Genomic DNA, 27,013 nt, shown 5'->3' on the forward strand with positions numbered 1-27,013 from the left:
ACTGCAGCCTTGGCCTCCCAGGATCAGGTGATTCTCCTACCTCAGCCTCCTGGATAGCTGGCACTACAGGCACACACCACCACACCCAGCTAGTTTTTAAACTTTTTGTAGAGACAGGATCTTGCCATGTTGCCCAGGTTGGTCTTGAACTCCTGAACTCAAGCGATCCACCTGCCTCAGCCTCCCAAAGTGCTGGAATTACAAGTGTGAGCCACCGTGCCCAGCCCTAAGCAGCATTCTTGGCTTCAAGAAGCTATTCACAGTTCCTTGCCATGTGACCTTTTCACAGACCCCCTCTTTTCATGACAGTTTACTTCTAGAGGCCAATAGGAAGCTCTCTAGCTCCAATCAGGCAAGACAGAGTCTTACACAACTTAATAAAATCGTGGGTAAAAAAATGTTTTAAATCATGGGAATAACTTCCCATAATTTTTGCTATATAATGTAACTTAATTAAGAGTGATTGGCTGGGAACAGTGGTTCACACCTGTAATCCCAGCACTTTGGGAGGCTGGGGTGGGTGGATCACCTGAGAAACATGGTGAAACCCCATTTCTACTAAATATACAAAAAATTAGCCAGGCGTGGTGGCACATGCCTGTAATCCCAGCTAATTGGGAGGCTGCAGCAGGAGAATCACTTGAACCCGGGAGGCAGAGGTTGCAGTTAGCCAAGATCGCCCCATTGCACTCCAGCCTGGGCAACAAGAGTGAAACTCCAACTCAAAAAAAAAAAAAGAGTGACTATCCCCCTAGAACCCTTTCCATATTCTGTTGGCTAGAAGCAAGTCACTCAAGGGGAGAGGATTACAAAGGTGTGACTCTCTGGTGCATCACCTTAGGGTGTGTCTGCCATATTTTTATTCCCTATAAAAGAGATGATCTAAATGATCTCCATAGATGGCTCTTCCAAAACTAAAACTATGCTTCAAATTATAGGACCTTAAATTAGAACTTTATAGTTTTCTTTTATGCTAATAATCTATCATGCAAGAATAAGTAGAAGTTATTTATTGAAGAAAAATTTAAATATTCTATCTTACAGAAATGAAACAACCTATTTCTGCATTATTTTGTCTATTTCATTTGAATTCACATTTAAAAAGGTTAAAGATCATTGAGTCAGAAAAGTGATTTGAGTGGGTAAAAGAAGGCAATGACATTAATTTTATGATACTAAAATTTTTTCTTAAATTTGAGAAAGATTATGGAAGTAAAAGTTAAAATACAGTTTAAAATACTAACATAAGACTTTGCAGTCTCAATAGCAGAGTTTGGCTTTTTGAGAAGAAGGAAAATGTGTGTTAGAGCCAAAAATATGACTCCTTTGGCTGTGACCAGGATTTCCTCTTCCCACCTTAGGGACTAGAAAGTAGAGGTAGGAAAATTTCATTTTGGAGCCAAGTGTGACTTGTTTAGTTCGAGTCATAATTTATTGCACATACCTGAGGGACCTGAAAATAAAGAAACCCACTATGAAATGTTGATAATGGGCTACTCTGAAGGTAAGCATTAAGCTAACTTTCCCAGTGAGGATTTTTTTTCACTTCCACCTTTCCCAGATGCTTCTGATCATTCATAAGGATATACTTAATCGTATAATAGTTAAAAAGAAAACTTTCTGTGCACTAAGCCAAAGTATTTGAGGGGGCATGAGAATGAACCAAGGCTTTTATATGACTAGAGTTGATGGAAAAGTATAACTAAAATAAAAGTTGTTTTCTTTTTCATGTAATTAAGTCATAGTATAACAAGGCTGGCTTTTTAATGGATATCTAAAGCAAATCCTTTGGGCAATTAGTATGATCTAACAACCACAGAAGTATTCAACTTTATAATTGAGGCATCCACCTCTCCAATTGGTGACATGGACATAGTTTGTGAGACATGATAAGGTACAAATATATTTAGGTTTTAAAATTGCATTTCATTTGTATTGCCTAGCATAGTTTAGTATAATAGTATATAGAAAAGTTCTCTTTCATAGGTATTGTTCCTTTACTTCTCCAAATATAAAACTATGGCATGTGGCTAAAAATGTTTATATTTTTTTAAATGTTGAAGTGGTGTGTTAGATTTTTATAATTGATTTAATAAAATTTGATGGCAGTTTTCATTGTCACAAGTGCCCTTGCAATGATTAAAATAATTTATCATGCTAATAAATTTTATGTTTTTGTATTTTTTTGGTAATATAGTATGTTGAGTTACCAAATTAGATTTTATTTGGAAACTATTTAAAATTCACATAGTGATTTGAATGTGTATCTTACTATTAGCATACAAGAACAGTTATGAATTCCTTTTTTAGGAAAATTTTCTTAGCTCTAATGTACCAAACTATTTGGGTATATATTATTTTAATCAATTTTTAAAAATTACATTTATGATTGAAAAATTCAGACAGCTATTTTAGTTATATTAGTTATTGACTTTATAATAAGTGCACACTTAAATAAATTGATAGGCTTCCATGCATTGTTGGCATTTTATAAACCACAGAAAAAGGGTGTTTTCCCTAAAGGATAACAGCTTTAATAAAGTAGAGTGCACATTAAACCATGTTAAACCAGTGCTTTCAACTGTCAAAATTTTATCAGATGATGATAGTATTGGAATTAAAAAAATTTTTTTTGAGACAGAGTCTCACTATGTTGCCTAGGCTGGTCCTGGGCTCAAGTGATCCTCTGCCTCAGCTCCTGAGCAGCTGGGATTACAGACTGTTACCAGTTGCACCTGGCTATATTAGAACTCTTAAATCCAACAGATTTCTTTTTAAGGAGAATGATACTGTTCCATTATTATTCCTTTTGCTTTGACAGCAACGTGAATATTCACGAGAAAATGAATGAGGGCAGGAATGCAAAGGACTGTAGTATATCAAGAGGAACTTGATTTCAGAAACAAACCTTTTAAGTAGATTTATCTGTTCCTTTTGAGTAGATTCATAAATCCCTTTTGAATTACTTTTCTATCAAAATTATGTTTATGATGGCAGGATGTGGTGGCTCATGCCTGTTATCCCAACACTTTGGGAGGCTGAGGCGGGTGGATCATTTGAGGTCAGGAGTTCAAGACCAGTCTGGCCAACGTGATGAAACCCCATCTCTACTAAAAACACAAAAAATTAGTCCAGCGTCGTGACATGCGTCTGTAATCTCAGCTACCCGGGAAGCTGAGGCAGGAGAATCACTTGAACCCAGGGGGCAAAGGTTGCAGTGAGCCGAAATTGCGCCACTGCACTCCTGTCTGGGCAACAGAGTAAGACGCTGTCTCAAAAAAAAAATTGTTAACGATATTGAATGTTTTATGATGCATTTATTTATTTATTCATTTAGCAAACCTTTTTTTAAGAGCTTTGTACAAAATGCAGCAGGTGTTAAAAGGAACAAGATGCTATCTCTACACTAGTGATGTCAATAATTTGTTAAAGAACAGGAACATATAGGCTGGGTGGGCAGCTCACGCCTATAATCCCAGAACTTTGGGAGGCTGAGACGGGCTGATCATGAGGTCAGGAGATCGAGACCATCCTGGCCAACATGGTGAAACCCCTAAAAATACAAAAATTAGCTGGGTGTGGTGGTGCGTGCCTGTAGTCCCAGCTACTCGGGAGGCTGAGGCAGGAGAATCGGTTGAACCCGGGAGGCGGAGCTTGCAGTGAGATCGCGCCACTGTACTCCAGCCTGGGAATAGAGCAAGACTCTGTCTCAAAAAAAAAAAAAAAAAAGAGCAGGAACATGTAACAAGATGCTTTGGTGAAATAGAAAGCAGGTGCTCAGATGCTTAGGAAGACTGAAGTTGACCAAGACCTTTTGCCTCCCTTGCAGATATCAATTTACTTTGACTAACTTGCCTAAAAGGGATGGAGGAGCCAGAGAGATAAGATGTGAATCTTCTCTACAGTGAGATTCAAATATACAAACATTTGATAATGTGGAATGGCCACATCAGAGGTTAGATTACAACAAAACTATTCAGATTATAAAACTATTCAAAATAGGCTGGGTGCAGTGGCTGACACCCGGGAGGCCGGGGTGGGCAGATCACTTGAGGTCAGGAGTTGGAGACCAACCTGGCCAACATGATGAAACTCCATCTCTACTAAAAATACAGAAATTAGTGGGTGTGGTGGCGTAATCCCAGCTACTTGGGAGGCTGAGACACTAGAATTGCTTGAACTTAGGAGGTAGAGGTCACAATGAGCTGAAATTGCACCACTCCACTCCAGCCTGGGTGACAGAGAGAGACTGCATCTCAAAAAAAAAAAAAAAAAAAAAGAGAGAGAGAAATAAAATAAAACTATTCGGAATAATAAAGCAACTTTTTTTTTTTTTTTTTTTTTTTTTTAATATCTGGCTAGAGCACCAAATACTATAATAGACTCAGGGGACACAGTGATACACAACACAGTTTATAGCCCCCTGTCTCATGTAGCTTATAGTCTAGCAAGGAATATTGACATTAACGTAATGAAGAAACAATCATAGTTGTGATGAAGGCTATAAGAAAAAGTCACAGGAACCCTGAGAACGTTATAGCAGGTCTTTGGGGATCAAGAAAGGCTTCCTGAGGAAGTGATATTTAACCTGACACCGGAAAGAAAACTAGGAGTTATGAATGTGTACAGAATGGATAAGAGTATTCTCAACAGAGAGAACAGCATGTGCTAAGGTTCTAAGGTGGAAAGAGGATAGTTTCCAAGAACTGAAAGAAGCTCAAGTGGTGAGTTGGGAGAATGGCATGTGAATAGAGGCTGGAGAGATATTTAGGAGCCAAATCACTTAGGACTCTGTATGCCATTTTCAGGATTTGGGACTTTATTCTAAATTATGGGAAACCAGATTCAGGAACACAGCCTGAGGTCAGAGTGGAGTGGAGTTCTGGTTATAGCGTAGCATCTGATACAGAGACCCACCTGGATTTAGCTCTGATAATAATACATGGTTACCCAGGGGAAATGGCTGTGAATATAAACTTAAAGTGCTGTAATGCTTAACTCTTTAACATTTAGGAGTTCAGCAACTTGCTCTTGGAATTTTTGGAAATACTTAGGTTCTAACACGGATATAGAAGAAAAAACCTTGTCACCTCTAACAGTCTAGAATTAGTATATCTTCAATTACTTAAACCTTTTTTTTTCCTCCTCAGAGTCCTTTTTTTCCCCTAGCTTTTTTTAAAAAAATATAATTTGGCCAAAAGTATTATTAGAAGCAGTTTCTAAGTATATCTTGAAATTCCAAAATTAAAACCTAGTTTAAATCTGAGTAAGCTGTCCAGGTTAACAAATTGTATATTTGCCTTGGCCAGTAAAAAATGAGTTAATGAAACCTCTGTTTCCATTCCTTCTGAAAAACAAATGAACAAACAAAAAAACACAAAACAAATGGATGAATTCCCCATATTTTTAAAGATATTTTAGAATCAAGGATGGAAATATTCAAAATCACAAAATTTTAAGCAAGTTCAGTTGATAACCTTTTTCTTCTAACACTCAAGTCATTTTATTTCCTTAGGAAAAAAAATCCATGCCTGAAAATATTGCTGCACATTTCTCTGGATAATTAATAAAACAAAAACTTTGTTTTAATTTTTGAACAATTATTTTCTTATAAGTTATAAGAAAATAACTTATCCTATTTTTGGTAAGAACAGGAACTTTGACCTTTATATATTAATTTTGTTCTCAAACTAGATTGGAGGCTTTAAAAGTTAAATTATCATCCTGAGGACCTGTAAGGTTGATTGACACTTACCTACTTACGTTGTCATGGAGCATAATCAGCAGCTCTACCTTAAGGGCAGTGGTGGGATTATTTTAGCTTCTCTGAAAATAACTAATTTTTTTCTTTAGAGGAGACTTTGAGTTGTGAATTTTAATTAGTTTACTCAATCAAATTCTCTCAATGCCTACAGAGTATAGACATGTAGATGGGTTTCAGGGGACTATGTCACTTTTTTTTCTAACTGTAAAGCTTTAAGGTCTCAACATAAGCTGTAGTAGATATTGCTGTTCCATGTTTACAACATCACTCTTTCCTGTTTTTCCCTAGGATTAAAGGCTTCAAAGCTTGGGAATGAGTTCAGTTTATACTTTCTAACTATAGGATACATCACCCAAGTGTGTCAGTGATAAGCTATACGATAACTCAGTGTATTTTCCTACTACATCAAGTGTTCCAGATTTGTGGCTTGAAATTATTTTCAAGCTGTGTTTCTCAAACTTGGCACTATTGACATTTTGGACTGGGTAATTCTTTGTTCTGAGGGTGTCCTGTGCATTCCAGAGTGTTTAACAGCATCTCTAGCGTTTACCCACTAGATGCCAGTTGTGGGATCAAGACAGCTCCCACGGTCACCCTGCCACCAGTTGTGACAACCCAAAATATCTCTAGACATTGCCAATAACTTCTGGTAGTCAAAATTGCTCTTGGTTGAGCACCACTGTTTTACATAGTGAGACGTAGAAATGTATGCGTTGAATTAAAATAATCTGTATTTATTTTTAAATTGTGTTTTATCAAGTTGAAAAAAGTCCAATAAAGCACTTACAAAGAGTCTAATATATACTTAATACAGTGGATAGCTTTCTCCTATAATAGTCTTTTGGCCTCTACCCCACTCCCAGCTCCTGCTTCTGAGAGGCAGTGACTTTTACTTCTTTAGCTATTTTATCTGGTGTTTACCTCCATATTTTATCTTTATTTAATCAGTTTTAGACATGAACTATTAAATTCCTATTTGAGACAGGATTTTAGCTCACTTACTCTGCTTTTTCCTTCTTATAGCTTCTCAATATAGTTGTATTACAATTTTTAATTAAATCTGTAGTTATTTACAGCATCATGACTGGAAATACTGTTGACTGTAATCAAATGATTTCCATTTTGAACTCTAAGATTGATAGAACTCTTCTCTCTTCCACTTCCTTTTTCTCTTTTTAAAAGATCTTTATCTAAATAAATTTGTCAACTTCCAATAGATACGTGTCATGCCTCTCAATACAATTTTTCTATCGGACCTGTCAGATAACAGGTCAGTTCCTTTTTTCCCCAGGAGATATCACTTCTGGAGCCTCCTGATCTTCTCCTTCAGTCAGAACTATTATCAAGCCCACCCAACTATCATCCTAGGAATTTGATTTGCCTATCTTCTGTGATGGATTGCCAGTTTCCTGGGTCTCAGATCTTCCTCTTGTTTCTGTTTCATCTTTGTGGTACACATCCTCCCAACAGTTTCCTTATGCCTCCATTTCCTAAGACTTTCTGAACTGCTGCAGGTCAAACTGGCTTATGTCCCAGCAGTAGCTCTGTGGGTACGTTGGTTTGAACTTTCTCTTTTCTGCTTAGTCGTTTACCATTTATCCATTTGTCTTTTATGTTCATATATTGGGACTTGGAATTAGATGTCTCTTACTTTTGTTGAAGTTGGAGACTGTGTTTCTCCTTCCTATTTGTCTTTTAATTTGAAGGCAGTTTATCTGACAGGGAAGGGAAAAAGAAATGTCTGGACTTTTTTTTTAACTTATTGAAATCAGAAGTCTGCATTATTTTCTAAGACAAAGCATGAGTTATCAAAGTGCTATGATTCCATGTGTCTTTTTAAAACTTAGATTCACATTTGAAAAGCTCTGAATCAAATATTCTTGGCAATAATAATTCAAAGGTAGAAAGTGATCATGTATTTTAAAAAACCTTTGCAGCCAGGCATGGTGGCTCACACCTGTAACGCCAGCATTTTGAGAGGCTGAGGTGGACAGATCACTTGAGGTCAGGAGTTCAAGACCAGCTTGACCAAATGGTGAAACCCCATCTCTACTAAAAATACAAAAATTAGCCGGGCATGGTAGTGCATGCCTATAATCCTAGCTACTAGGGAGGCTGAGGCATAAGAATTGCTTGAACTGGAGGGAGCAGAGGTTGCAGTGGCCAAGATCGTACCACTGTACTCCAACCTGGGCAACAGAGCAAGAGTCCATCTCAAAAAAAAAAAAAAAAAAAATCAAACCTTTGCTTATGTTTGAAAGATTATATATATATATATAGAGAGAGAGACAGGGTCTCTATTACTCATTATGAAGTACAGTGGTGTGATTATGGCTCACTGTAGCCTAAAACTCGTGGGCTCAAATGATCTCCTCCTACCTTAGCCTCCTAAGTAGCTGGGACTACAGACTCCCACAACCATGCCCAGCTAATTTTTATTTTGTAGAGACAGGGTCTTGCTATGTTGCCCAGGCTGGTCCTGAACTCCTGGCCTCAAGTGATCCTCCTGCCTCAGCCTCCCAAAGTGCTGGGATTGTAAACCACCCAGGTGAGCCACCACACCTGGCCCTGAAATATAACTCGGACATAATAATAAAAATCTAGATAGCAAAAGTGTTATACTTTGATCTTTTGGACTGTGGAGGTCATAAAGTTTTAAGGTTTTAAGTATATTTTCAGTATTTTCCAGTACTCACTTTATCTTTTTTCTTATGTTCATACTTGCTCTTGCTTATGTTTGTTTTTAGATGTTAGGGTTTAATCATATGAAAGCTGACTCTGAGCCTCCTCTCACTGGGATTAACTTTTACTTTTTATGCTACCATTGCCAGAAACCTTTATATAATCCCCTGAGTGCCATTGTGCTTCATATTACATCTTCTGGTATCCAAAAGCCTCTTCCATAAGCAGTCTGGCCTTTTCCCTGTGTTATGTAAGGTAGATGTAGGTCTCTGTCACCTGCTGAATACACTACTACTCATTCCCCTTGTTAAATCATCCTAATATTGGCTCATTTCTTTAAGAACCTCTGGTTCTATTTACTGCTTTCTGACATAAGATAATATTTTATTTTGTTGTTATTGCTAGTAAGAGTTTATTCATAGTTATTGGGCTCTGATATGTGACTTTAACAAGAAAAGCTCTAGATTGTAAGATATTTGAATAAAATAATGTTTAGACTAATATGGTACCAATGATGTACTCATTCTTACAGATTATACCACTAGCATATTTTATGTAGTTATGCTTTCAAAAACACCTCATAGGTTGAAAAGTGACCAAAAAGTATTATGGAAGATATTAAAGAGTGCTACAATTTTTTTTTTAGCTACAATTTTTAAAGAAAATTTAAGATCAATTGTAGTAGTTATTTTTTAAAAGATTTGTTTCAAAACTGTTTGAACACTGTTCTGTATGTATTCTGCCAATGTATATATTTTCATTGATACTTGATGAAAAAGTAGCCACTCCAAGAACCCAAAAAACTTACTTTTTAAGTCACCTAAAGTAATGTGCCAATACATTGAATAATGTAGTCAAAGCTCTTTCAGAAGGAATTGCTCCAGGTGGTAAAATGATTTGGGGTGAACGGACTAAGGTAATGACTATGGCCTCCACAGCCGTATGACTTATTTCACATACCATGCAGCAATATATTATGACAGCCTTTAAAGTCCACTGAGGGACTCCATGTTTGGGTCCCCTTCCACGAACACTCCCTTCGTGGAAGCCGTCTCTCTTTCCTGGATTTCCCCTCTGGAGTCCCTTTCCACACTCTCTTGTGGAAGCCTGTCTTCCTCTCCTAAACTCCATCTCTCTTTCTATTCCCTTCCACTCAGTGTGGAAGCTTTGCTTTCCTCTCCTGGATACCATCTTTCTGGATTCTCTCACTCAGTGTGAGAGTTAGCTGTTTCTTTCTCTCTCCTTCTCCTGTTTCTCTCTCTCTCTCTAAGTAAATCACTTTCTACAAAGAAAAAATAAAATAAAGTCCACTGAAACCTACACTGGGTTTCAGAAATATGGGGTGAGTAATGACTTTCCAGTCCACTTACCTCTAATATCTGATGCTTTACTGTTTTATGCATATTGTCATTTATTTCTTCAACCAATTCTATAAGGTAAGGTTGGCAGGAATTGTTTCTCTCTTCTTATAGAAGAAGAAATTGAGAAAGGAAATTATAAAGGGGTACTGTGTCTTGCCCAAGGTCAAACAACTGATAAGTGTGAAAGCCTTGACTCCAAGCCATGTGCTTTTTCTTTTTTCCCGTTACACCTTCTTCCTCAAAACACACTATAGTATGAATAGTGGCATGTTCTGGAGATGATAATTTAGGTATTTGCAGGTTTGTTTGAGTAATATTTTAACATGGACAACCTAATTAAATTGACACAAAGGTCATTACTCTGAAAAATAATTTTTTTTTGGCCAGCCATGGTGGGTCACACCTTAATCCCAGTGCTTTGGGAGGCCAAGACAGGATTGCTTGAGGCCAGGAGTTCAAGACCAGCCTGGGTAATGTAGTGAGACTGTGTCTCTAAAATAATTTTTTTTAAATTAGCCAGATATAGTGTCACATGTCTTTAAGTCCTAGCTTGGGCCCAGGAGTTGAAGGTTGCAGTAAGCTATGACCGTGCCACTGCGCTCCATTCTGGGCGACAGAGCAAGACCTTGTCTCTAAAAAGTAAAAATAAAAATTTTAACTTAGTCCTTTACAGAATAAGCATACTCAGATTTCTTGCATGTCTTAGAGTATTAACTTTTTAAATAGGAAAATATTAATCTCTACTTTTCTGTGCTCTTAACAAATTATTTTCATAATTAAAAAAAAGCTAAGACTGACACAGTTTTTGCATTATTATTGTCAAAACATTCATTCAGAAGTGTTTAGATGTTACTGTGTACCCAGTGAACTATTCTGGATAGTAGCCAGTAGCTAAATTATTATAACCAGTTGAGGCTGAATATGTTGAGAAGAGAAGATACCTGATTTGAGAGGGATATATTTTGTTCTATTTCTTAAATCTGAAATATCCACATTATTTTTTGTTAACACTGACAATTTGTGATACTAAGTTTAATATAGATTTCTCTACAAAAAAAGCATCTTATCCAATGTAGTCTTAAAGCATATGTGAAATATATTATATTGCTGTTATTATGTCTTGATAGATCATTGTGGTCAAGTTGTAACATAACAGGAAACAACTGTAAACCATTTCTAATGTGCTTTTATCATTATTATTCTTATTTAAAAGGGAGCCTGGCTTTTTAACTCTTGGCAGAAACTAATTTTCCCCATTTAAAAAAAGTACACACACACACACACACACACACACACACACACACACAAAGTATTTGGTTAACTGTGTCAGAAATCTTGAAAATATGCCAGATGAAATAAAACCAGCTATATTCTTTTTAATCTAGCTAAATTATATCACATACAAGATCTTATGCTGAGTTTATAATTCTAACCATTGGAATTTATATTGTGATACCCTGATAGAAGTGTTTATACTATGATGATATGGAACAGTAAATATCTCTAATGCATAGTCTCTGTCTTCCAGATTTGGTTTGCTGTAAATGTTTAGGCTTTAGGCCCTGCACCATGGCTAAAGATAAAACTGTTCTAAGCGAGTGTTTGCTAGACAAATGTGTTTATTTTTCTGAAGTAAAGTTTTCTTAATATTTTTAATTATGGAGTTTAGCTGATTATTTGTTCTTAGTCTCATTTGGAGGCTTGAACTTTTGTCTTCAAGCTTACATACAAGAAAAAAATTATATTCTTCTATCGATTGCTTTCAGGAAGGCATTTATTACTGAAATCATAATACATATTGGTATGAGTTGGGATAAAATCCACCATCTTTCATGTGAAGTGATAGTAAAGTGAAGTGATGCATTTATGGTTCCAGCTCAAATTTATCACACCATTTATTTTTTTAGAAGCTATTGATAAACTTAAAAAAGGCTACTCTTGTACAGAGCTATTTAAGACCAACATTGTTGAGTTTGACTGAAAGTTGAAAAAGTCTAATGTTAATAATTGTGACCTTAATTTCTTGTTGACATATGCACTATAATCCTTTTGATTATTTCCTATTGTCTATTACTGCTATAAGTACTCTACTACTTACACTGTTTCCAATAAAACCAAGGCATGGAGAACTTAAGAAACTTACTGTTCAGTCTCAAGTATATCATGATATAATAGTAAAAATCAGAATTCAAAATCATATAACTTCTGCTTGAATGCCATCTGTCTATTGGGTATTTTTACCCATTCTAAACCACCTCAGTCTTAATTATCAATGCCTTTGCTGTTGAGGATCTTATTTCTACTCGTCAGTTAGGTTAGGTTTTGTTGCAGATACATATATATTTGTCTAAAAACTATCTTAATAGAGTGCTTTACCTTTGATACAAACTTGAATGAAATGATAAATTTTTGTGAATCTGTGCAGCATCTGAACCAATGGGTTGCAAACTCAAGCAGCTACATGAGTTAAACAGGTTATTTAAATGAGTGGGTTAGAGGACAGTGGTGAAGCAGCCAGATTTTTAGATGGTGGCCAATAAATTCTAATTATTTTAAGCCACAGTAAGGGCCACACAAAACACAACTATGGACCTTCAGTTTGCAACCTTTGATAAAAGAGTTTGTCTTTTTCCTGCTGTTCACGCCCCTCCAAAATTACACATATGCTAATTTATTGGAGATGAGGAGCAAGTGGTTTAAACTATTTCCAGAAAGTACAACTAAGTATAGCTTTCTATTTTGGGAAATGCTTGTACAATGTATTTGAAAAATGTTAACTGGTCTAAAAGATCATCTTTCCAACCCACACTTGAGCTCAGTTTATGGTGTTTACTTTCTGTCAAAACTTAGAAAAAAACATTCACAGTTAACTTTCATAATGTAAAATGTCTGTCTCATTAGGCATTAAGGAAGCATTGGTCAATAGGTATAATGTTGTTAGATTATATGGCTAATGTGAATGTGGGTATGACCTCCCAAATAGATCAAAGACTAATCTCTTTGACAGTTACAAGATGGCAGAGCTTGCCTTGGGCCTTTTGCTTCTGCACATTGAAACTGTTCAGAAAGCATGCCTGAAGGATAAGAATGTTTATAAGGATGAGCAGGTAAAAGTAAAAGGTTGTCTTTTGACATTTCAACTAATCCCTTCCAGCCTTTGGTTTACTTAACATTTAGGCCATTTGCTGGCAGGAGAAACTGGCTTTTTCACATATGCTGTATGTCATTTTAAATTGGGCATTGATTTTCATGCTTGATAATCCCTCAGTGTACAATGAAATAGATTCTGATGTCATTAAAATGAGGTGTACTCACTTTCTACCTTTTCTAAACCCTTAGTTTTGCTTTTGCCAATTAATTGTGATCTCACAAAGTAATTTTTATTACATATTAGTTTTATATTCTGTTTCTTTATGTAATAAGAAATATTTCAAAGTTAACCTTTATATACAGTTCATTTCAGGGTTTCTTTTTTGTTTGAGAGTTTTTTGTTTTTTGTGGGTTTTTAAGCTTTTTATCTAAAATTAATTCCCTTGGGCAAAATATTGGCAGTATGTTAATGGCCATTTGGAGTGTAAACGGTGTTTGAAAATTTGTAATAAATTAAAACAATGTAGATATACAGAAAATTTAAATTATGTTAATGAAAAATAAAAAACTAAGGTGACATAATTTTATTTAATCTAATAGTTGCTACGTTAGCTCTAAATATTCAGTTTTTAACTAATACTTCCTAGAGCAACTGTTGTCTTAGGAACAGTGACCACTGTAATATATCAATTTGTCCATGTAGTAGGAAAATTTGAAAACACCTAAGGTATTATGCCTGACAGAGTAGATGTCAAATTTTTTTGAGGAAAATATTGTTAAAGCACAGAAGCTGCTTTAGTTACATTTTTGAGAGATAGGTAGGAAACACATATATTTTTCCCAGTTGGAGAGAATTTTTAAAGTATTTTTCTTCTAATCTTAATTATCATGTGCTTTATTGCTGAATTTCCGGGAAGGGTGTTTACATATCATTTAATATTTACTATGGTGTTATATTATTTTTTATTACTTATTTATGTTGCCTTAAAAAGCAAAGTTGGGCTGGGAGCGGTGGCCCATGCCTGTATTCCTAGCACTGAGGCAGGTGGATCACAAGGTCAGGAGATCAAGACCATCCTGGCTAACACGATGAAACCTCATCTCTGCAAAAATACAAAAAATTAGCCAAGTATGGTGGCATGCACCTGTATTCCCAGCTACTTGGGAGGTTGAGGCAGGAGAATCACTTCAACCTAAGAGATGGAGGTTGCAGTGAGCCAAGATCGAACCACTGCATTCCAGCCTGGGTGACGGCAATACTCTCAAAAAAAAGTAAAGTTTATGTCCTTTATATTCTAGTTATAAAGTTTTATTTTAGAAATTTGACAGATTCTTTTGAGGGACTGTAAAATAAAAAGGGTGGGGTTTTGAGTTGTTTTTTTCTTTTTTTCCTCTCTGTGACTCTGTTAAAAAGCTTAGATTTTAGCCAGGTGTGGTGGCTGATGCCTGTAATCTCAGCACTTTGGGAGGCCAAGGTGGACAGATTCAATGAGGTCAAGAGATTGAGACCATCCTGGCCTACATGGTAAAACCCTGTGTCTACTAAAAATACAAAAATTAGCTGGGCATGGTGGTGTACACCTATAGTCCCAGCTGCTCTGGAGGCTGAGGCAAGAGAATCTCTTAAACCCAGGAGATGGAGGTTGCAGTGAGCCAAGATCACACCACTGCACTCCAGCCCGGTGACAGAGCAAAACTCCATCTCAAAAAAAAAAAAAAGGGGGGCTTAGATTTTACTCTTACAGTAAGATACGATGTTTTACCTCCCAATTTGAAAGCTACTTTTCAGAAGTGTACTGTTCTCTTTCCTTAATAGTGTTATAGACTACATTGAAAATACTTTATTTTTTCTTGAGTAGGTTTATAACTTAGTAAAGTACTATGAAGTAAAACAGGGGTCACTTGAACCTAAGCACTGTAATACCATGACACTCGGTTAGACCTAGACAGCTGCTAAGTGACTCACTGCTGCTTGTTAGTATGTACAGCATGGATACACTGGACAAAGGGATGGTTCACGTCTGGGTGGGATGGAGCAGGATAGCGTGAGATGTCATAATACTCAGAACAGTGGTCAATTTAAAACAGGAATTATTTCTGGAGTTTTTTATTTAATGTTTTTGGACCACAGTTGACTGCAGTTAACTTAAACCGCCGCAGATAAGAGGGAACTACTGTATAAGGTCTGTTAATTTATCTTGAAAGTCTAAAATTTTTCCAAGAAGTTTACTCTTTATTTTTTAGTTGACAGATAATTATTGTACATATTCATGGGGTACATAGTGAGGTTTTGATACATATGATATTTATTGATTAGATCAGGGTAAATAGCATATCTGTCATCTCAAACATCATTTCTTTGTGTCAGGAACATGTAATCTCCTCCTTCTAGTTATTTGAAATGATATATCATTGTTAACTACAGTCATTCTATTGTGGTATAAAAGATTACAACTTATTCCTCCTATCTAGCTGTAATTTTATATTCTTTAACAAATCTCAGCCAGGTGCAGTGGCTCATGCCTGTTTTCCTAGCACTTTGGGAGGCCAAGGTGGGAGGTTTTCTTGAGTTCACTAATTGGAGACCATCCTAGGCAACATAGTAAGACCTCATTTCTACTAAAAATTAAAAAAAAAAATTGACCAGGCATGGTGGCACATGCTTTTAGTCCAAGCTACTTGGGAGGCTGAGGTGGGAGGAACACTTGAGCCTGGGAGGTCAAGGCCAAAGTAAGCTGTGAATGCACCACTGCCCTCCAGTCTGGGTGAAAGAGTGAGGCCCTGTCTCTCAAAAAAACAAATATCTCCTTATCCCTCCCTTCCTCCTCCCCTTCCCATCTGATAGTATCCTCTGTTCTGCTTTTTATTTTTATGAGATTAACATTTTTAAGCTTTCACATATGAGTAAGAACATGCAGTGTTTATGTTTTTGATTTATTTCACCTAAGGTAGTGTCCTCACTTCCATCCATGTTACCATGAATAACAGGATTTCATTCTTTTTTTATGGCTGATTAGTATTCCATTGTGTATGTATACCACATTTTCTTTATCCAGTCATCTGTTGTTGGATACCTAGGTTGATTCTGTATCTTGGTTATTAAGAATAGTGCTGCGATAAACATGGGGATGCCGACGTCTCTTCAATTTAATGATTTCCTCTAAGAAAGTAACTCTACATATCTTTATTTAGGCTTCTACCACAAAAATATATAGTTAGTCCTCTGTATTTATGGGTTCTGCATCTATGGATTCACCCAAGTGTGAATCGAAAATATTTGAAAACAGAAAATTGCCTCTGTACTGAACATGTACAGATATTTTTTCTTGTCATTATTCCCTAAACACTACAATGTAACAACTATTTACATAGCTTTACATCATATTAGCTATTAAAGTAATCCAGAGATTATTTAAAGTATGGGAGGATGTGACTAGGTTATGCAAATACTAACTCATTTTGTATCAAGGATTTGAATATCCATGGATTTTGGTATTTGAGGGAAGTTCTGAAACCAATCGCCCATCGATACCAAGGGACAACTGTGCCATTTGATATACTTGTCCTGGGATACTGCAGTTGTACCACATTATTTCCTGGAGACAATTACCAGGCCACAGTGCAGGGAGAATAAACTTAAACAGAGCTTGATGGTCATACTGAATTAAAGAGATAGAGTTTAGGGAAAGTCCATGACAGCTAGAATTTGCAAGGCAGAGTATGAGAGACGATGGAGCTACATAGAGAGAAAGCTCCAGCTATCTGCATAGGAATCCCCTTGAGTTTTTGGTCTGGTATTGATTGCCGTATATGTGAGAGGAAGCTACATAAGGCCAGGGAAATAAGTACGCAGAAAAATTCCTAGAGCTCCCAAAGGTTTGGGAATAATTTGAGTTCCCAGCAGTCACAGGAGAAAAGACTATAACACACAGGGTACTTGATAGAATGATCAAAAGAGTTTCACCTTTGTATGGGGGATAAATTAGCTCTAGACTAAAGGCTGCTCTTGACTTTCCCTAACAAGGGTAATCCTCAAAAGAATAAACTGGTTCCAAGTACCCTAATTGCATTCACAACAAAATCCAGTAACCACTGACTTAATGCTCATAATGTCTAGTATCCAATCAAAAATTAGCAGCCATGCAAAGAAGAGAATTCAACCGTGAATACAGAGGAAAATCAATCAATAGAAACAAAACCAGAAATGACAGAGATGTTAGAACTGGCTAACAGACTAGGATTTTAAAAATATGTTTTGTGTTCTGTAAGTTCAAAGAAGATAGAAGAAAACATGAGCATACTGAAAAGAGAAACAAGCTATTTTTTAAATACCTATGTGAAATCTCTCGGTATGAAACAAAAAATACACTGGATGGATTAGTGCAGAAGGAAAAGTTAGTGAACTTGAAATCTTAGAAATAAAAATTATCCAAAATGAAGTGTAGAGTGAAAAAAATATCAGTGACGTGGAGTACTATAAAGTAGTCTAATAAAGTTGTAATACAAGAAGGAAAAGAGAGTGCAGGTAGAAGAATATATATGTTTAGAGAAGTAATGGCTAAAAAATTTTCAAGTTTCATAGAAACTATAAGCCCACAGATCCAAGAAGCTTAACAAAATTCAAGCAGAATATACGTAATAGCACATTGTAATCAAATCCAAAGTCACTAAAAGAAAGGGGGAAATTACAGAGATAGGACAATAGCATATTTTTTCTTCAGAACTATGCAAATCAGAAAATAATGAAAATACATCTTTAACAAAAGAAAAAAACCTGTCAATTTAGAATTATTGATCAAGTGGGGCAATCTCTCAAAAATGAAGATAGTGAAGGCTTTTCAGAAAAAACAAAAGCTGAAAGAACTAATTGCCAGCAAACCTGCACTACTAAGATTAAAGAAAATTCTTCAGGTAGAAGGAAAATGATACCAGATGGAAATTTAAACCTACATGAGAAAATGAAGAGTGCCAGAACTGGTAAATCTGTGGGCAAGTACAATATCTTTTAAAAGATAATCTTTTTGGACAAAATGGAAATCTGAATAAAATGCATAGATTATTTAATACTAATGTACTAATGTTAATTTCTTAGTTTGACATGTGCTATAGTAATATAAGATGTTAACATTGGGGAAATTGGATAAAGGGTATAAGGAATCTCTGCACTATCTTTGCAACTTTTCTATAAATCTAAACTTATAAACTTATTTAAAATTAAAAGATAATGTACTGTTTAAAGCATAAATAATCAAAATATTTTATGGGTTTATAGCATATATAAAACTAAAATGTATGGCAACAGCATAAAGGACAATAAAAGGAAATGGAAGTATATTGTGGTATTGTTTTTACATCATGTGAGATGGTATAATATTTTAAGGTAGACTAATAAGGTTATATATTATAAACCCTAGAGCAATCACACACACACAAAGACATAGCTAATAATCCAGTAGTAGAAATAATATGGAAATATTAGTGGGGGGAAAAAAAACTTGATTGATCCAAAAGATAAAAAGAAAATGGGACAGACTAGTGGGGAAGCAAGGTGGTAGTCTTAAACCCAGTCACAACAATAACTGCATTAAATGTAAATGTTCTAAACATTGCAATTAAAAAGCAGAGATTACCAGACTGGATAAATGTAAAAGAATGAACTACTCATATGTCATTCAGCATGAATGATACTAAATGAAAAAAGACACAAGTCATTACATAGTGTATAATAATATTTATATGAAATTCTATAAAGGGCAAAACAGAAGGCAGATCAGTGGTTGCCAGGGCCAGCAGTGGAGGAAAGAAATTTACTTTAAAGGGATAAGAGGGAACTTTTGGGGGTGATGAAAATGTTCTATTTTGTGATTATGATGGTGGTTACATGACTATATATGTCAAAACTCAGCTACTTGTATGCTGAAAATGTGTGGATTTAATGAATGTAAGTTCAGTAAATCTGAGATCACACAGCTGATTAGTTATATGCATTAGGTAATTTAAGGAATGTGAAGCTAAATAAGACTATTTTAAGTGAAATGAAAAAATAAATACTGAAAAACAAAATAAAAATCTCTTTACCCTAAAAATATGTATTTTCAAACAGAAGTTAATATGATGTTTAAAATGAACATTTGTTATCTATTAAATTTTAAAATATGTTTTAAAATTATTAGGTTGAACTAAAACGACAATACAATGACCACCATTCAAAATTGAGAGGCCTTTTACCTGGCCGTCAGTGGTATGAAATTCAAGCATACAGGGCCTTAAACCAGGCCCTTGGTAGGTAAGTGGAGTGAAATTTAATATAATGTAATATTATCTGTGACAGGGCTGTATATATAAAGCTGGTCTTGCTACTTTATTCTTTACAATAAATTTGGTAAAATTTTATTTAATTGGAACCTTGGGAACTGGTATATTTTTAATGAAGTAAAATTTGAAAAGAGTAAATACGTTATTCCCAAAACAAAACTCACAATTTGCTAAAGTTTAAAGAATTTTGTGGGTCTAACAATGAATAGCACACAAAGATGCTTAGTAAATATTTATTGAAGGAAACTTATCAAAGTTTTGTCTTATGAATATCAAAGCTCAGATAATGATTTTATAGATAAACAGACCTCTCTCCTCCCTTCCCCCAAAATGTCAGGGAAGAAAATTGATATATCAGCCACTGTGAGGAGATATTCTATTTGAAAGTGCACTTTCAGTAACTGAAAGTGTATAGAATCTGTGTATCTGTTAAATTACTTCATCAAATACAAACGGAATCTGTTTTACTGCCCAGTGACCTTTTGTAGTTGCACAATTTTTTATCCGGCTTCTATGTAAAGAAGGTATCTGACAGAAAAAAATAAAATTTTCATTTTAATGTTATTTCTAAGGTTTAGATAACAATATGATTACCATCTATACTTGTGTCTTTTATGTATAGTGATAATGTTGAAGGATAACATTGAAACTGAAGGATATTGAATAATTAAAGGAAAAATAAAATAATAGTTACTTTTTTTTTTTTTTAAAGACAGTCTCACTCTGTCACCCAGGCTGGAGTGCAGTGGCATGATCTTGGCTCACTGAACCTCCACCGCCTGGGTTCAAGTGATTCTCCTGCGTCAGCCTCCCAAGTAGCTGGGATTACAGGCATGTGCCACCATGCCCACCTAATTTTTGTATTTTTAGTAGAGGTGGGGTTTCACATGTTGACCTGGCTGCTCTGGAACTCCTGGCCTCAAGTGACATATCCACTTCAGCCTCCCAAAGTGGTTGGTTTACAGGTTTGAGCTATTCAGGAGGCTGAGATAGGAGGATTGCTTGAGCCTGGGAGGTGGGGGTCGCAGTGAGCCGAAATCATTCCACTGCATTCCAGCCTGGGCAACAGAGCCAGACCCTGTCTTAAAAAAAAAAAAATAGCAAATCATTCAAGAAGAGTTAAAACAAACCATAGTCATGGTCCTAAAGAATTAACACCAAATTGGGCCAGGCACAGTGCCTCACGCCTATAATCCCAGCACTTTGGGAGGCTGAGGCGGGTGGATCACAAGATCAGGAGTTCAAGACCAGCCTGGCCAATATGATGAAACCCCTTTTCTACTAAAAACATACAAAAATTAGCCGGACATGGTGGCAGGTGCCTGTAGTCCCAGCTATTCAGGAGGCTGAAGCAGGATAATTGCTTGAACTGGGAGGCAGAGGTTGCAGTGAGCCGAGATTGCGCCACTGTACTCCAGCCTGGGTAACAAGAGCGAAACTTCGTCTCAAAAAAAAAAAAAAGAACACCGACTAAACATTTCATCATGATACTCCTATTTCTAAGCATTCTTGCCCATTAAGATTTGTGCTTTGTGAAACTCATTTTTATATATTTTATATAGTCATGCATCACTTAATGACAATAATATGTTCTGAGAAGTGAGTTGTGAATCAATTTAATCATTGTGGGAACATTATAGAGTGTACTTACACAAACCTAGATAGTATAGTCTACTACACATCTAGGCTATGTGGTATAGCCTATTGTTCCTAGATTACCTACCTGTACAGCATGTTACTGTACTGTAGACAATTGTAACACAATGGTAAGTATTTGAGTATATAAATGTAGAAAAGGTAGAGTAAAAATATGGTATACAAATACAGTATGTTAAAAACGGTACAAATATAGGTGGTACTTACCATGAATAGAGCTTACAGGACTATAAGTTGCTCTCAGTGAGTCGACTGAGTAATGAGTGAACATGAAGACCAAAGACATTACTGTACACTACTGTAGGCTTTATAAACACTGTATACTTAGGCTATACTGAATTTATTTATTTATTTTTATATTTTCAATAATAAATTACCCTGAGCTTACTCTAACTTTTCTTTTGAGAGATGGGTGTTACTGTGTTGCCCAGGCTGGTCTCGAACACCTGGGCTTAAGTGGTCCTCTCACCTTGCAAGTAGCTGGAACTGCAGGTACACACCACTGTGCCCAGCTTACTGTAACTTTTTTACTTTGTAAACTTTATATTTATTTATTTTTACCTTTTGACTTTTACAATACTTAGCTTAAAATACAAATTATACAGCTTATTCTATTTTTGACATTCTAACTTTATTTTTAAATTTTAAACTTTTGTGTTAAAAATGAAGACATGCGGAGCGCAATGGCTCACGCCTGTAATCCCAGCACTTTGGGTGGCCAAGGTGGGTGGATCACCTGAGGTCACGAGTTTGGGACCAGCCTGGTCAACATGGTGAAACCCCATTTCTACTAAAAATACAAAAATTAGTTGGGTGTGGTGGTGCGTGTCTGTAGTCCCAGCTGCTGGGAGGCTGAGGCAGGATAATTGCTTGAACGTGGTGGGTGGAGGTTGCGGTGAGCCAAATCATGCCTCTGCACTCCAGCCTGGGTGACAGAGTGAGACTCTGTCTAAAAAAAAAAAGAAAGAAACAGATTAAGAGTAAAATTATGAAAACATGACCAGTTGACATATTTTCACTTCAACCAGAAGTCCCACAACTAATCATAATCTTACCCAGTCAAATCAAGCATTTCCATTTTTCTGGTGTCTTGTGTACTTACATTAGCCCAATGTAAACCAGATTGCATTTGAGTTCAGATTTGTGTATAGCTTATGACATAGGACTACAACAACTAGATTTAAGCCCCAGAACATGTCACCCACTGTACTCCCCATCATTTTATTTTTTATTTATATTTATATTTTTATTTTTGAGAGAGACTCTTGCTCTGCCACCCAGGCTGGAGTGCAGTTGTGCGATCTCTGTTCACTGAAACTTCTGCCTCCTGGGTTCAAGTGATTCTACTGCCTCAGCCTCATAGTAACTGGGATTCCAGGCACATGACACCACGCCTGGCCAATTTTTGTATTTTTAGTAGAGACAAGGTTTCGCTATGTTGACCAGGCTGATCTTGAACTCCTGGCCTCAAGTGATCCTCCTACTTCAGGCTCCCAAAGTGTTAGGATTACAGATGTCACCATGCCCAGACACTCCCTATCATTTCAGAATGGCATTCTGCATGTGCTTTTCTTCAAATTGTGTGATTCAGATCCATGGTTAAGCTACAGGGTTCCTGCTCCCCTTTCCTGCCTAGAAATCCCATTTTACTTGGAATCAAGTTGCACTGCAGGTTATTGAGGCATTGCATCTGCTTGCTTTGCATCTCTCTGTGGATTGACCTGTTTTTTTTTTAAGTTTTAATATTCAGCTAACCGTTTCTAGGGAAGCGTGACTATATTTTTGAAATTATTGACTTTTAGTCATTATACTCAATTTTAGGTAAATAAATATTCTTACCTCAATTGATTTTTTTCTTCCTTTTAGTATAAGCAATGCCTTGAATTTCAAGAAACCATGTGAAACAAGTTATATTTGTATATGACTTTGTCATTTACAAACCTTTTCTGCATATATTATCTCATTTGATTCTTCTGCCGATCACTTCCAGTAGCAATGCATGTTGCTACTTGATGTTGATGTTTTATTTGATTTGCTTTTTTTTTTTTTTTGAGATAGAGTCTTGCTTTATCACCGAGTTCAGTGACACAATCTCGGCTCACTGCAACCTCCCCTCCCAGGTTCAAGCGATTCTCCTGCCTCAGCCTCTTGAGTAGCTGTGATTACAGGTGCACAATACCATGCCCAGCTAATTTTTGTATTTTTAGTAGAGACGGGGTTTCACCATGTTGGCCAGGCTGGTCTCAAACTCCCGACATCAGATAATCCACCTGCCTCGGCCTGATTTGTTTTTAAACTCGTTGTGAGAGAGATTATTATTTTTCTAAGGCCACACGGCTACTAAATAGCCCTTTACATCTTGGTCCCATCCACTTCTAAAACTGTAATAACTGCTTTTTCATCCTTATGCTTTACCTCTAGCCACTGAATTTTTTAAACCTGTCACTATTAAACTATCAAACATACTATATTATTTCATTACGCTCTGCTTTGGCTTATAAGTTACCATACAATTCATTTGGCAAATTTAGCGATCAAAGCCTCATTGAAAGTCATGTCTTTTATGAGGACCTTTAAAACTTCTCCAACTAGAGTTATTTATACCTTAGTAAACCTATAGCATTTTGGTTGTTATCTGTGCTATGGCACATATCTCATTGTATTGTAATAGCCTATCTGTTTCCTTCCTTGAACATGTGTTATAGTTCGTTGCTGAGAATGCAAAAACATATGTCTCAAATGCTTGTTGAATTAATGAAAAATGTGAGGTTCAGTGCTTTTTCCTGCTATGACCATATTGCCCAGAGAGCTTTTAGAGCTTCAAAACTTGCTTTCCTAGAATATCATAAAAATCATGCATTTATAGTATTTTGATATATAATACTGTACTTTTAGTATTTTATTAACTTTTTAAAATGGAGAGCCCAGCTCTCATTTTATTGATTTTGAGGGAATAATATCAACAATTAATAATTTGTTACAAAGGAACTTATCCTTTTAAAAATCAATCAGTAAGTAAATTTTTTTAAATTAAAAAAATAAATATCAAGCAAATGTTTTGTTATTTAATAAAACTCATAATGTGTATTGATTGACAGAAAAGGTGCTTATACTCTGAGGCACTCTTCTTGTAAGGGATACATCTAGAAGATCTAAAGTAAGCAGAAACCAATGGATTCTTTTTAATGTTATTTTTTTTAAGCCCACATGGGACTGTTAGAATATTTGAAGTAGTATAAGTCTATGAAATACAAGAACAGCCTTTGGAAACATACCAGATGGTTTTGCAACCAGGTTACAACTGCACTATGAATTTTCTAACTAGTCTTTGTTGCTTTACTGAAAGCATAGTCTTTGTCTCAAGCAGGCATAATTCGTTTAAGCAAGGCAGTTAGAAAACAATGGTAAAAAGAAAAGGTGAAATCTTTTTTCTTTGAACTGTTTTATTAACAGAAATACCATCCTAACATACCATAGATAAATCATACTGGAACCAAAATACAGTGGCACACTGACTCTTCATTGACTTTCAGTACTCTTCTATAGTATTGACAATATTAATTTTTTTCCTATCCTCCCCCATGTTATGGTCGGTTGCCTTAAGAGCCTATAGGTTACTTTAAAATAATATCAAAAAAGAATGTCCTATAAAATTTAGATTATTTTAGTCGTTGTGGAAAAATTGAACATTTATGTTACTTTTTACCCCCTCAAAATCCTATGATAATAAAGGAATGAAAATGTCAAACCTACAGTGTTACAAAGGGAGAGAGGAGACATTGACAATTTGTTGTGACAGACACAATAAATTTTGAACACTAGAAAACAGCTGAATGACTGAATGACTTTGCAGGAAAGAGAAAGCTGAAATTTAAATCTACATTGTTGAAAGTCAACAAGAACTTTCAGATTCATGCATGAAAAAGCCTAGGATTTGGAGCACTCTAAAATGTCAATGACAGTAAGGTTTAAAAAACAGGTGGCTTGGTTGCAGGTTAGTATAAGAAACAATTAGCCCCCTCCCTCACCCAGGTTTACTTCTGGAAAGGTTGAACAACAGAGTTTCTGTATTCTTCAACACCAGGCACAGCTGAGGAGGTGTTAAAGATAGAGGTTAATATTATATATGGGGATTCTATATACTGAATGTGAGAAATCTATCCCCTTTTTCTTTTCAGCTCTGTGTAGACTGTCAATCAGTCTTACATCTCCCAGGCGGAAATGTGTAGGATTCCTCTTTAGGGAAACTGACCACCCCATGTCAAAGTGTCTGCAAATTGGCGCTGTTCCTACCAAATTACCCTATAGCAAACTTCCCAGCCTATAAGCTCTACCCATACATTCAGAGCTGCCAATCAGTGTTTTAGTGCCTTACCCTTAAGTAAGCGCAGAGTCTTCATCAGATTGTCAAAGAAAATCTCTAACATGAAAAACAGACCAAAACAACAACAAAACAAGTCCAAAAAGCAAACAAAAACAGAGCAGAACTCTGAGAAAATAGAAACAGTACAACAGACTAGAACAAGGATTGGCCAATGTTTTCTATAAAGGGCCAGACAGTACAGTAGTCTCTCCTTATCCACAGAAGACACATTCCACAATCTCCACTAAATGCCTAAAACCATGGATACTACCAAACTCTACGTATACTATGTTTTTTTCTGTCTGATAACCAAGATGGGTACTAAGTGACTAACAGGCAAAAAGAGTATGCAGTACGGACATGGTAGACAAAGGGATGATTAACACCCTGAGTGAGACAGCATGAAATTTTTATCATGCTACTCCGAAGGGCATGCATTTTAAAATGTATTAATTATTTCTGGAATTTTCCATGTAATATTTTTGGACTACATTTGACCATGAGTAACTTTGACCATAGGCAAGATTGTAGCTGTGGGGGACTACTGTGTATATTTTAGGTTTTGCAGGCTATATACAATGTCTATCACATATTCTTTGTTTTTTCCTTAACCCTTTTCAAAATGATCACTTGAGGTCAGCAGTTTGAGACCAGCCTGGCCAACATGGTGAAACCCTAACTCTACTAAAAATATAAAAATTAGCCAGGTGTGGTGGCACATGATACTCAGGAGGCTGAGGCAGGAGAATCACTTGAACCTGGGAGGCAGGGGTTGCAGTGAGCTGAGATAGCACCACTGTACATCAGTCTGGTTGGCAGAGACTCCTTCTCAAAAAAAAAAAAAAAAAAAAAAAGTGAAGACCATTCCTACATATTGAAGGCTGTACAAAAACAAGATGTGGGCTATTCTTGTGGGCACTATAGGCTATAGTTTGCCAACCCCCAGATAGGAGAAATCTTCAAAAATATATATCTGTAATATCCAGAGAGGTACCATATTGCCTCCATGAAACAAGAACAAAAGAATAAGAAAAAGTTCTTAGAAATTAACATTATATCAACAATTTTTAAATGCATAATAGGGCTGGGAAGATAAAATTGAAATTTCTAGATCAAAAGAGAAAGCGAGAAAGAACTAGTAGAGGATCACTATGCTAGAACCAACTTCTGATAAATAGGAGGCCCATATCACGAGTACAGAAAAAATAGAGGAAAAAATCTCAAAGAAATAACTCAAGAAACATTTTCAGAATTGAATAACATGATCTCCTGGTTGAAGGGGCTCACTCAGGCACAGGTAAAGGAGGAAGAGCTACAGAGTGCTTTGCTGTGCCCTTTCCAAGTATCTGGAGATAAAGAAGAAGTCTTTAAATCTTCCAAAGACAAAAAGACAGGTCTCTGTCTTACAAAAGACAGAGAATCAGAATCACAACAGACTTCTAAAAAGCAACACTGAAACCAAAAAATAAAAAAAGTTGTCTTCAAATATTTTAGGGAGATTTTTGACTTGCAACTTAAGTTCTATACAAGCCAAACTATCAATAAACTGTAAGACAGAATGAATCATTCAATATACAAGGACCTAAAACATTTACTTCAAATGGACACTTTCTCAAGATGTTACTGGAAGATGTGCTCCATCAAAATAAAAAAAAAAAAAAAATTCAAAAAGAGGAATATCAAGGATGCAGGAAACTAGGATTCCAATCCAGAATAGAGGCAAAAATAATTCCTAAAACAACCAGGAAGGAAAACTTTGGGATGATAGCAGTGTAGCAAGTA

General features: G+C 36.0%; 1 protein-coding gene across 4 annotated transcripts in view; it reads left to right on the plus strand.

The window, feature by feature from the left end:
* The window catches only part of BRIP1 (BRCA1 interacting helicase 1), a 154,336-nt gene that overhangs the window by 104,273 nt on the left and 23,050 nt on the right, over positions 1-27,013 (plus strand). For all 4 annotated transcript variants that reach the window (XM_012445557.2, XM_012445560.2, XM_012445559.2 and 1 more), the window contains one exon: positions 19,071-19,183. In XM_012445557.2, the coding sequence (XP_012300980.2) occupies positions 19,071-19,183 (113 nt within the window). The remainder of the gene's footprint in view (positions 1-19,070; positions 19,184-27,013) is intronic.

Source organism: Aotus nancymaae, unplaced genomic scaffold (genome assembly GCF_030222135.1).
Source record: "Aotus nancymaae isolate 86718 unplaced genomic scaffold, 86718_ANA_hifiasm-v0.15.2.pri h1tg000018l, whole genome shotgun sequence".
NCBI classification, from domain to species: Eukaryota; Metazoa; Chordata; class Mammalia; order Primates; family Aotidae; genus Aotus; species Aotus nancymaae.